Source organism: Macrotis lagotis, chromosome 2 (assembly GCF_037893015.1).
Source record: "Macrotis lagotis isolate mMagLag1 chromosome 2, bilby.v1.9.chrom.fasta, whole genome shotgun sequence".
Taxonomy (NCBI): domain Eukaryota; kingdom Metazoa; phylum Chordata; class Mammalia; order Peramelemorphia; family Peramelidae; genus Macrotis; species Macrotis lagotis.
This window is the reverse complement of record NC_133659.1, coordinates 256,278,780-256,291,915: the sequence shown is the minus strand read 5'-3', so window position 1 is coordinate 256,291,915 and position 13,136 is coordinate 256,278,780. Positions and strand designations below refer to the sequence as shown.

At 37.6% G+C, this 13,136-nt stretch overlaps 1 protein-coding gene across 6 annotated transcripts in view; it reads left to right on the top strand.

Annotated features, from left to right (window-relative positions):
• Nucleotides 1-13,136, top strand: part of SCN8A (sodium voltage-gated channel alpha subunit 8) — a 202,133-nt gene that overhangs the window by 48,420 nt on the left and 140,577 nt on the right. For 4 of the 6 annotated variants that reach the window (XR_012476117.1, XM_074225893.1, XM_074225894.1 and 1 more), the window contains exon 2: nt 12,172-12,505. Coding sequence is in view for 4 of the 6 variants with exons in the window: in XM_074225893.1 (XP_074081994.1) it covers nt 12,230-12,505 (276 nt within the window). In the remaining 2 variants the exon portion in view is untranslated. Of the gene's footprint in view, nt 1-12,010; nt 12,506-13,136 lie in introns of those variants that run through there. The other 2 variants (XM_074225895.1, XM_074225892.1) reach the window with 2 other exon arrangements.

The window sequence follows — 13,136 nt, the reverse complement described above, 5'->3', positions numbered from 1 at the left end:
TGATGTTATTCTTTTTTACTTTGATCTTCCCTCCAACCCCAACTTGACTATAAAAGGCCTTTTTCTTTCTCTTGGAACTCATTGATAGCTCCAGCTTATTCTGGAAATTTAGCACTCCTGATTTAGGCTCATGCCATCCTTTTATGTTACTCCTCTACCACCTGTCCTTGCTTCTGCCTTCTCTATCAAACTTCTTAAAACTCTCCATTGGTTAATGAGTTCTCTGTGTATACACAAGATCATTAGCCATTTTTAGATGACTTCCCCTTTTCTTCTTGATGTAAATAGTTTGTTTTTGTGTTGATGAGATTTCATTTTGAGGAAATTCCCATCCCACTTGAATTCCTTTGGAGAATTTTTGTCAATATGAGTCAATGTCTTTTAACTCCTTGAAATCTAATTTTTCAAAAATTAGGGTGCACGCCTGGTTCCCCTTTTGTTAATGAATTCTAAGATGAAATAGTAATAGATGCTTGTCATTTACAACTAAGCAACCAGTTTTTCCTTGCTAGTACAGGTCTAGATTAGCAGTCCCCTTTGCCACTTCTTCAGTATTTTTTTTTTCTACCCTTAAGTCCTGTGATGACAGAGAGTGAGCTTTAGTTCTGCTTCAAGCTTTGGGGGAAAAGGAAATTGAACCTGATGTCAGTGGCTCTCCTGGTAGATAAGGTTCTGAGGGCAAGAGTTTTGTTATCTGAGTCTTCCATCCTTGGATGAGCCCTCAAGGTGAGATATTTGCTTCCTTGCCCTGCTGGGTGCTGGGCTGGGTCCAGGACAGCTTGATCCTGTGTCAGCTCAATAGTCCTTCCTGTGAGACAGGACAGAGCAGGCAGAATAGTAGATTCAAGGGCATTAGTTTGGTGGGAAAAGAGGTAGCTAGAGAAACCCCTGTGATCTGTAGCGATGTGACTCTGGTCAACCTGCCGATAATCTGTCCGGTCATTCTTCTGAGCCTCACAGTCTTCTGCTAGGTAGCCTTCTGCAAGAGCCCTTGGGTTTCAGTGGGAGCAATGCTTCAAAGGAGGTATGTGGAGATTGCCTTTATGTTCTCATATAAACAGAAAAGTAAATCTTGGATTATTGAGCAGCAGTCATCATGAACAGCAATAATATATTACTAGCTAGTATTTACATAACACCAACAAAAAAATACACTTTACAGATATCTCATTTGATCCTCACAACAACTTTGGGAGATGGGTGCTACTTTATCCTCATTTTGCAGTTGAGGAAACTGAGACAAACAGGATTAAGTGACTTGCCCAAGGTTACAGGCCCAGCGCTCCATCTACTGCACCACCTAGTTGCCATATGCAGTAGAATGATTGTGTGGTTCCACCTCCCAGATCCTTACAATGCAATATTTTATGACTTTGAAACAAAGAGGGGAAAACAGATGTTGGAGACAATCTGAGACTGGGAGCTGGTATTGTTAAAGGGTTGGGAATAAAGGGAGGGCTGAGGCTGATGCAAAGAAAGCTTAGGAATCACATCCTCTAGATGGAGAGATAAGGGTGAAGGAAGAAACAACAGACCCAGGCAATGTCTACTTGCATGCCAAAATGAAAGTCACAGGCAACAAACTTCATAGGAATACGTAAATAGGAGAGATGCATGTGGGCTGACGTTGTCATGGAATCTGTGGAGGCCGTGGGACTGGAGCCAAAGCCCGGGGGATGGCAAGATCTAGAGGAGGCAAGGGAATTCCAGTCCAGTGGGACCCTGGACAAAGGCCGGATGACTGAAATGATGATGCCATGTTCAGAATACTGGCATGATGCACCAGAGGATTCATCTGGGGGCAGTCCTGGGATACAAGTTGAGTAGTCAGATGAGGTCAGGAGGAACTTTACATGAAAGATAGTAGGAGCAGGGCAGTGATAGCATTTAAATAAATAATGATATTTAGGATGAATTAAAGTCAGGCAAGAGATTAGAACTGGAAGCCCTTCTGCAAAATCATGCAGGCGAGTTTGGAGTGGACTCTCAACTAATAAGCCTTTGTAGACTTACAAATGCCATTTCATTCATTCATCCATCCATCCATTCATTCATTCATTTATTCATGTCTTACCTTTAACTGTGAAGGCCATGAAGAATCTCTCCTGGGTTCCATCAGTCAATCAACAAGCATTTGTAAGTGCTTACTATGTCAGGGTCTGGAATAAGTGCTGGCTTCTGTTCTTTCTTTTCACTTTTTGTTTTATTGATGCCATCACATTCATTTCTGAATATATCCACCACCACTTTCTCTTGTAACAAAATTAGAAAATACGAAAAGTTCCACAAACCCAGCTTGATGCACCTACCTCTTTTGACAGCACTTGTAATATTCTTTTTGCTCTCTGTACCATCTTTCTTGATGATTTTATTAGTTCTCTTGGGTTCAGTTCCCTTCTATACAGAACACACACACACAGACACTCAGACACACACAGACACATGCATACACACACACCCTAGTCTGTCTTCTGAGATTCACACATTCTAAACAGATATCCCTTGCACATCTCAAAACAGAACACTAGACATACCTGATTATCTTTCCACTCACAACTACTCCTTTCCTTAACTTCCCTGTTTCTTATAAAGGGGATTGTCATCTTTTGACTCAGTCACAGTCATCCTCAGCTCTTTACTGCTACTCACCCTATATGTTTATTCAACATTGATTGTTGATTCTATGACCATATCATCACTCTTTCTTTATTTCCACAATCACCACCCTAAATGAGTATCTTATTGACTTTTTTTCCTAGAATATTATTATTATAGTCTCCTAATTGCTCTCTTCCCTCTCCAAAGTGCCCTCCACAAAGTTACTAAATTAGGCTTTGGAGGTATAGTTCCAAATTGATTTCCAGAATGGTTGGACAGCTTCATGATTTTATCAGCAATGCTTGAGTGTATCTGTCCTCTCATCTCTCTTCCAACAATCATCATTTCAACACTTTTATCTTTGCCAATCTGACGCTGTGTGGTAGAATATTAGATTATTTTGATTTGCTTTTTCTTTAAGGTGATCTAGAGCACCTTTTTCACACTTGTTGATTGATTGCTTTCATTCTTGTGAGAACTGTCTATTCATATCCATTTAGTTATTGGGTAATGAAATGCATTTTTATATATATTAGTATCAAATCCCTGTATATCTTGGATATCAGACATCAAAGAAACTTTTTACCAAGGATTTTTTTTCCCCTAATTCATTTTTCTCTTCCATTTCAAAAAGCACTGGGTTTTTTGGTTTGTTTTTTTGCTTTTGGGGGTTTTTGTGAAAAAGCTTTTCAATTTAATGTCATCAGAATTGTCCATTTTGTCTCCTGTGATCCTCTCTGATGCCTTGTTTTATCTTCTAGTGATTGTGAAATTTATCTCAATATCTAGTCATGTAATTTGTTTATGCTGTGGCCTTTTATATACGAGACGTAGTCCACCATTTGCAGCCTAGTAGTATGAAATGTTGGACTAAACCTAATTTCTCCCTAATTTTGTTGAATAATAAGTCCTTACCCCAGCAGGTGGAGTTATTGTATTTATCAAATGTTATGCTCCTATATTTGATTGCTTCTGGATTTTGTACTTCTAAACGATTAGACAGAGGGACTTTTTTATTTTTAATAGTGTTGATTATTGCCTCGTAGTATTATTTGAAATATGAGATCCATAGACCTCCTTTATTCTCACTCATTCTTTCCTTTGTGATTCTTGACCCTTTGATCCTTTAGATAATTCTAACATTTGTAGTTTGATAAAAAGGCATTGATTTAATTTGGTAGTATTGTCATTTGCACTATATTGACAAGGTCTCCCACTTGTCCTAGGATTAAATACCAACTCCTCTGGTTCACATTTAAGACCCATCCCAAGCTGATTCCAGTATACCATCAGGCTTGTTATATGCCCTCTTTCTTTAGGCCAAGTTGGCCTACTTGCTGCCCCCCATTCACTGTCTTTGGACCTTTGGGCTGAAATGCTTTTCTTCCTTCTCTCTGCCTCTTGGCTCTCCTAGTTCCATTCAGGGCTCACCTCAAATATTTTAGCTTACAAAAAGTCTTATGGCCAGTTGTTTAGGGCCTTTCTTTCCCAAATAGAGATTTATTTTTACTTTTTTTCTATCTTATATTTAATCATCTATGTTGTATTGGGGTTTCCCCCTCAGAATAATATCAATTTCTTGATGGTAGAGAATGTAATAAATGCTAAATACATTCTTATTGAATTACCTGAAAGCTGTGGCATTTGGTTAAAGAATATTGATTGAATAAACATTTTTTTTAGGTTTTTGCAAGGCAAATGGGCTTAAGTGGCTTGCCTAAGGCCACACAGCTAGGTAATTATTAAGTGTCTGAGACCGGATTTGAACCCAGGTACTCCTGACTCCAAGGCCGGTGCTTTATTCACTACACCACCTAGCTGCCCCTTGTATAAACATTTTTAATGCCTACTTTGTGAAAGCACTCTGCCTTGCTTTGGGTAGTCAGAAAAACAATACCAAAAGAGTCACACAAAATGTCAACCAAAAATTATGACTTCAAAATGTCTTGTGTTAGAGAAATGGGTAAAGGCATGAAAGGATTTTGGTAGTGCTTGCTGATAAAAAAAAAAATGTTTGGGAGCAGCTAGCTACTGCAGTGGATAGGGCACCGGTCCTGGAGTCAAGAGGACCTGAGTTCAAATCCAGTATCAGATACTTAATAATTATCTAGCTGTGTGACCTTGGGCAAATCACTTACCCCCCCCAAAAAAAAAAGTTTGGATTTAGAACAATCAGAATTAATACAATCTGTACCTAAAACACAAAATACAGAATCTCCTCCTCCCCCACCCCACTCCCAACAGGGAATATGTGTGGAGAAGAGATAATTCTGTTTGATGGGAGAGTACTCTATGTGAAAGGTAGTTATATGAAATAAAGATGGAAAGGGAGGATGGTTCAAATTGTGTAAGAGATTGAATATTGTTATGTATTGATTAGGGAATTTGAACCTTGGTTTTTAATACAGTAAGAAGAGTTTTGCATGGGTGAGTGTTGAGCACAACCAGATCTGCATATAGGTAAAATTAATCAGCTAATGGGATGGATAAAGTACCGATTGGAGTGGAGAGCCTGAAGATGACAAGATGACTTAGGAGGTTTTGTGAAACTCTGTGATCACAAGTGGCCAGTCTGAATCCGAAATGTGACTCATCCTTCAGGCATAATGCTGAGAGTACACGCTCAGTGGCTCTGAGCATCCCTCTCCTCTGACATAGGTTGACAGATGGTTTCCTTAGATTGGGAGTCACAAGCCTGGAGTCAAGTTCAGATTTATCCATTTATTGACTTTGTGTCCTTGCTCAGTTTGTTGAATTTCTCTTCACTTCTGTTTCCTTGTAATGTCAAATAAGTGATAATATTTGCACCACCTACCACATAGGGGTGCTTAAATGAGATAATAAATAAATGAATGTGTGTAAAGGTCTTAGTGGGGAAGCATCATGGTATAGTGGAGAGTAATGGGCCTGGAATCAGGAAGACTTGAGTTCAACTCTAGCTGCAGACACTTACTAGCTATGTGACCCTGAAGAAGTCACTTAACCATGTTTGCCTCATATCTATATGCCTTATATCTATGCCTTATCTATAAAATTATCATTAATAAGCAGCTATCTCCCAAAATAGTTATGAAGATAAAATGAGTTAAAAGATCTATAAAGATCTGAAAAACTTTAAAATTCCTGCATAAATTCTACCTTTCATTATTATTGTGGCAGTGGTGGTGGTTATCATGTACAAAGAAGCTCTAAAGCATAGTGGAGAAGGAACAGGCCTCAGAGTCAAGAAGACCTAGGTTCAGCTCCTACCCCCCAGTATTGGTATTGTCCATCCTTTGTTTTGGAAGAGGACCAGTGACATCCCAGGCGGTGTCTGGACTTGGGGGTGAATCAGATTGAAGCGAGACAGAGTTACAGAGTCTCTTTCTGAATCCTTGAAGTCTTACTCTTCTCTGATGGTATACTCCATGCATTTATAGGCTCCATTTATTTCCCATATCTGGAATTGACTCAAGAAATCAGAAAATATCAAAGTTCAAAGGGACCTTGGAGGCAAGGTCTGAAAGTTTTAAAAGCTTTTAGTAGAACTTCTGATCATATATGTGCTTAATAAATGCTTATTCCTTTCCTTATAAAGAAGAGCCCCTTTGCATTATCCCTGACTAGTAGGCACCCAGACTTTACCTGGAGGTTTCCCACATCTGTTACATGCTGGCTGGGTGACCTTGGACAGATCACAGTTTCTCAATGCTCTAGGCAATTCTCTAAGACTGGACCTGCAGAAAAGAATATGCCAACCAAATTAGAAGTCTTCTTCCTCCCAACCCAGGAGTTCCTTATTTAAATGAAATCACAAGTTCAGTCTGTGTACATATTGCATCTCTGATGGAATTATAAACTCCTTGAAGGCAAGGAATGTGTTAATTTTGTCTTTGTATCCAAACTGGCTCATAGTAGGCATTGAATAGATTGGGGTTGGTTATTTGGTTGATAGCAAGTGGTATTGATAGAGTATAAGAAGATTACCCTTTGGATAATCTCCTTAGAATATGATTAAAATATGACCAGGTTTATTTGAGCTCCTAATATATTTTTAGTATTTCTTTCCCAATTCTTTAATCACTTATGACTCTCAAATCTTTTGAAGAGAGGATGCCATAAACTAAGGACATCAGAATGAGCTCCTGGTGCAAGAAACTCAGCTCCGTAGACATACTTCATAATATCAGACTTAAAACAAAACAAAAAGATTCCCCCAAATTCCCCCAAACAAATGGAAACTCGCTACAAAAGCTCATAAGAGCACTAAGGCTCCTTTCTGTCAGTAAAATCTTCATTCATTCTTTCATTCGGACATTCATTTATCACATATCTAATCAGAATGTTCTCTAGGAAGAGCATTGTACTAAGGGCTAGAGGAGAGACAAAGATTAAGTGACACATAACTCCTTTTAAGGATATAATAGCCCAGGATGGGGTTATAATACAGAAACAACTAGAATATATCCCTAAGTAAGAGAGGTGCAAAGTCCATCAAGAAATCTAAGATGGAGGTGCCTAGGTGGTGCAGTGGATAGAGCACTGGCTCTGTGATCAGGAGGACCTGAGTTCAAATCCAGCCTCAGACACTTGATAATGATCTAGTTGTATGACCTTGGGCAAGTCACTTAATCCCATTTGCAACAACAAAAAGAAATCTAAGATGACTGTGCAGTCTGGGGAAGTTACTCAATTCCTGTGTACTGCAGTTTCCCCATCTTTAAAATTAAGAAGTTGATCTAGATCTATATCTAGGCCTATCCTAGCTATGTCTGAGAAAATCATTACTATTTGGGTTTGTATATATATTGGAGAGTTGGGGATCAAGGATGGCTTCATGGAGAAGGTGACATTTGATTTGAGCTTTTGAAGGATAGAATTTTATTAGGCAGAGTGGGGGAAAGGGAAATCCTCAGACTGTAATTTTAGTAGGGTTTTTTTCAGTATTTTATTTAACTTAATATTCTTGTTCATTGAATTTAATTTTGGAGAAATTGAATATTGTTTTTCCCCAGGATCATAGAGCTCAAACTAGAAGGAATCCCAGAGGTCTTTTTGTTTTGCAGATTAGAAGGCAGAGACCCAGGGAGATCAGGATGTGATCTCAGGTCCTGTCTTTCCAAGTTTTGTTCTTTCTTCTGTAGCATTTTTGATCTCAGACATTTATTTGTTTGTTTATTTTAGGTTTTTGCTAGGCACTGGGGTTAAGTGACTTGGCCAAGGCCACACAGCTAGGTCATTATTAAGTGTCTGAGGCCGGATTTGAACTCAGGTACTCCTGACTCCAGGGCCGGTGCTCTATCCACTAGGCCACCTAGCCGCCCCATCAGACATTTATTTTTGTAAGTAATTTAGAATCATTATGTATCCCGAATCACACACTTGATTTTTAAATGTTTAGAAATTAATGCTCCAAAATAGATTCTTTTTATGATGCTTTTTAGATGGGGATTTTGGCTTATCCATTCCTTGTCTCTTTGCCCTCTGTTCTCTTTAAGTTCTTGTTGGAGTCACTGCTAGTTACCTACCTGTGTGACCTTGGACAAATCACTTTCCTTCTCCAATGTCTCAGATTTCTCATCTGTAAATTGATTCAATTGACTTGTGTTCTAAGTTGATAAAGGTATCAGGGCATAGCAACTTGTCACTTTAAGTGTGGTGAGGTGATTGGCTCATTTAGATTCATACCCTTATATAATAATGGGAAAAACTGACATTTTTCTCAGACAGAAAACTTAGTTATGAAAGCAACTGATTCTTATTCCTTTATTACTTAAACCATTTTATGTCCTAAGGAGTTAATTTTCTTCTTTGAAGCTGGAACTTTGAAAGAGTAAAAATACAGAATTGAAAATGAATCAACTGTGGGTCAGTCTTGGATAAATTAAATGACTAGGTGAACTATAAAGTCTTCTCCATGCTGTCTATATACTATATGGAGTGTCTTTGGGGAGAATGGAATCCCAGGGAAAATTGGTGGCTTGCTCACAGTTCTACAAAGCTGGCTATCTTCCACTTTCTGGAATTTTAAATGTGCCTGCAGAGTTTAGACTGGACAGAGGTTACTTGCTGGAAACTTTTGTCCTTTCTACTTAATTCCCAGCAAAGAGTTAGTTGATTACAGAAATTAACAAATAGATCTGCGATTTCATTGGCAGAAGAAGCTTCCCTTCACCAAGACAAGTTAGCCTATTTTCTACAATTTAGAAATCTTGGAGAGCTGCCTTAGAAGTTATGTGACTTGGCAAGGGCCACCTAGCCAGTATGTTTCAGAGATAGGTCTTGAACCCAGATTTTCCTGGCTTCTAAGCCAGTTCTCTATTCACTAAAGCTGTGCTGCCTCTCAAAAAAGAAACTGTAATTCAAGAGACTGTAATTCAAGATACCTAATGATGTTGGTGATTTTTCTTTTTTCCTTTTATACACATACTTTATTGAAAATTTCTGTTAAAAAGTTCTTTTTTCTTTTACTTTTCCCCTCTTATTTGCACCTCAGAAAGTTCATTCATTCCCTACCATTTGACTTTGATGAAACTATGTGTGTTGGCCTGATGAATGTTAAATGGTTGGCAGATAGTGTCTAGATTGCATAGCCCACTCTGGGATACTTTCTTTATGAAATGCACAGAGAAGTGAGTAAGTGATTTGGAAGGGAACTGAAGTTCTTCAATCAGAATTTTCTTATTCTCTTTAGTGAGTAGTTAAGATTTCATCAAGCCCTACTCATTTCTAGCCAGCTCTCTGATTGTCCTGTGACTTAAAAGGGGAAAAGGGGGAGAGAAGGAAAAGAAAGGAATAGCATTTCTATGGCATTTGGTCCAAGTGCTTTTCTTTGTTTTATTTTTAAACAGTACCTCATTTAATCCTCACACAATCCTGAGAGGTCAGGGCTATTAGTGTTTTCATTTTACAAATGAGGAAACTGAACAAACAGATTAAATAACTTACTCAAGGTTATATAGCTAGTAATTGACTGGGGTGGATTTGAACTTAGAGCTTTGTCAACCCAGGCCCAGAGTTCTATCTCCTGGGCCACAAGCTATCTCAAAAAGAGAAAGTTTTATTGATGACCTTTGTCTCTAGATTATAAGAATTTCATTTTTATCCCACAGATGGAACAAAAGAAAAATAGCTTAGCAGATCTGATATAGTGATAAAATAATCTTTGATAACCTGTGCAATATTTTGTTCTTGTTGTCCCCTGCCTCTCTGCCATGAAGAAAGAGATATATCTCATTTTCTATTCTCTAGTTCCTTCATTGTTTTTCAGTTATGTGGAATTTAACCTCTTTTTAAAGTGATCTTTACATTTACATTATTGTAGTCATTTTGCTTTTTGTCTTTTTGGTTGTGATTTTTTCACTCTGTTCATGGAAATCTTCTTATATTTTTCCAAATCTTTCCTGATCTTCACTAAATCTAAATCCCTCATAATCTTATTGCACAGTAATATTTCATTAGATGGATATAACAGCATTCTTTTAGCCTTTCCTCAATCAATTTTTTTATTGAATTTTACAATTTTTCCTCAATCTTACTTCCCTCTCCCCACCTCCTTCAGAAGGAAGTCTGATAGTCTTTACATTGTTTTCATGCTATACATTGATCAAAATTGAATGTGTTGAGAGAAAAAACATATCCTAAAGGGAAAAGTAAAATATAAGAGAGAGCAAAATTATAATAAATTATAAATAAAATAATAAGATAACTTTTTAAAAAATAAAGGTAATAGTCTTTGGTCTTTGTTTAAACTCCACAATTCTTACAATTCTTTCTTTGGATACAGATGGTATTCTCCATCTCAGATATTGGCCCTGATTGTTGCACTGATGAAATGAGCAAGTCCATTAAGATTGATCATCACTTCCTTGTTGCTGTTAGGATGTACAATGTTCTGGTTCTGCTCATCTTGCCCAGCATCAGTTCATACATATCCTTTCAGGTGTCTCTGAATTCCCATCCCTTCTGGTTTCTAATAGAACAATAGAGTTCCATAATATACATATACCACAATTTGTTCAGCTGTTCCTCAATTGATGGACATTCACTCAATTTCCAATTCTTTGCCACCACAAACAGGGCTCTTATGAATAGTTTTGTACAAGTGATGTTTTTACCCTTTTTCATGATCTCTTCAGTAGAAGTATTGCTGGATCAAAGGGTATGCACATTTTTATTGCCCTTTAGGCATAATTCCAGATTGCTGTCCAGAAAGATTGGATCAGTTCACAGCTCCACCAACAATGCATTAGTGTCCTAGATTTCCTACATCCCTTCCAGCATTGATCATTGTCCTTTCTAGTCATAATCAATTCTTAAGCCCTTTGCTACTGCAAAGAGTGCTGTGCTTTTTGTCTATAATGTGATCATTTATAATTTGCAGTTATTATGAAAATTGTTCATAGCCTTTGACCTTTTACCTACTGCACATGGACTTTTGGTGTTGGTATTATTTACCTTGATTTTTTTCCTTAATCTATCATACACATATGATATGTGTATCATATGATACACAGGTATCATAGTTCTACACATTGCTATTAAAAGCTTTGAAGGATGGATCAAGTTCCATAGATTAGAAGGAAAGTTTCAGTCATCATGTATGTTGAATCAAATACAAGTTTATCATACATTCCTTCCATCTTTTTTGATACGTATGTATATATATATATATTATATATATATATATATATATATATATATATCATGTATAGGCATAGGTATAGGTATAGGTATAGGTATAGGTATAGGTATAGGTATAGGTATAGGTATAGGTATAGGTATAGGTATATGTGCAGAACATCCACTTGCCAAAGGACAGGAATGTAGGAATTTCTAGCTATCCATCTTAGATAAATTTTACAGTAGTTATATTCCAAAAGATCAAATTTCCTCTTGTTCTTTTTTGTTTGCCACTTGTTAAGAAAACAGAAAATAATGACACATCTTCATCATATGGATAGCTGGGGACCATGTCAAGGGTGGTAGCTGACCCAACATTTTATAACCAATACATGTAGAGTTTCAGAAATAAGACCCAAAGGTAGTATAGTGATATTGTCCCCACTGTGGTTTCAATATCTCATGCATTGGAATAAGAAATTAAATGGGAATTTGGGGGGGGGGGACGTTTTGCAGAAGTTGCAGATGACATGAAGACCAGTAGATGACACAAAAAATGTTGAGAAACTCAGAAATGTATAAATAATATATATGGTATTGTATTAGGTACTATTTACACCCCATAAAAGAAAAAGAAAAAATTCAGACTTCTTCACTGATATGAAGGGAGAACCAAAAAATTTTCCAGATTGTTGTCCAGCCCCTCCATGTGAAAGGAATAACTGTAGTTCCAGCATTATTAGGGGTTAACAATTAAAGTGTAAGTTAACATTTAAAAGCTTTGAATCATAAGCTATTCCCATAATCTTCCAGAAGTTAATGGAAGAAAAAATAAGTAATGTCACCAGGACTTAAGATACTACTTTCAGGTTGCAAAGGGTGTGGATGTAAATTGAGAATAAGATGGTTTTGTTTGGCCTCTTTTCAATTCAATGATTGATTAATGCTGTCTCTGTTCCTGTTTCTTTCTAGAGTTGATCTGTCCTGAATGCAATATAACTAACGAACAAAGCTGCTGCAGGATGAGAAGATGGCAGCTCGGCTGCTTGCACCACCAGGCCCTGATAGTTTCAAGCCTTTTACCCCTGAGTCCCTGGCGAACATTGAGAAGAGAATTGCTGAGGATAAGATCAAGAAGCCACCAAAGCAGGAAGGTAGCCACCGGGATGATGATGAGGACAGCAAGCCCAAGCCAAACAGTGACTTGGAGGCAGGAAAGAGCTTGCCTTTCATCTATGGGGATATCCCACAAGGCCTTGTTGCTGTGCCGCTGGAGGACTTTGACCCATACTATTTGACACAGAAAGTGAGTTGGAGGAAGGAAAACCTTGGATACCCATTTCTGGGTTGGTGGCAGGACAGACAGGTGTATGGGAATGGGAATAGGAAGGCATCTTAATCTCTTTGCCACAGGTTGGAAAAGATGGGAAAATATTTTCTTTCTCTATTTCTTTCTCTGTTTCTCTTGTGTATGATAGAGGCTTGGCAGACACCAAGAAAGAGATTGGCATCATGATTTCATCAAGAATAGCTCATGCCAAACCTTATTTTCTTTTTGATAAGATTACTGAACTAGAAGATAAGAGAAATTAAAGTTTATCAATGTTTTAGCAAAGTTTTTGTTATAATATGTCACATTGTTCTTGTGGAGAAAGACAACCTGTGGACTAGATGATAGATATAATTAGATGAATTTAGAATGAATTTAGAATTTTAATCAGCTAAACTGTAATGGTTGTTATGGTAATTGTCATCAGGATGGAAGGTCTTCAATAGAGGACCCCAAGGATCTGGGTTTGCTTGATATATTAAGTAACACCTCTCTACCATTTAATTTTTTTTTTTTATCAATGACTTGGATAAAGAAATAGATGGCACACATCAAATTTTCAGATGACAAGGTTGGGAGAGACAGGTAGGAGCATTGAGTTGTCTTA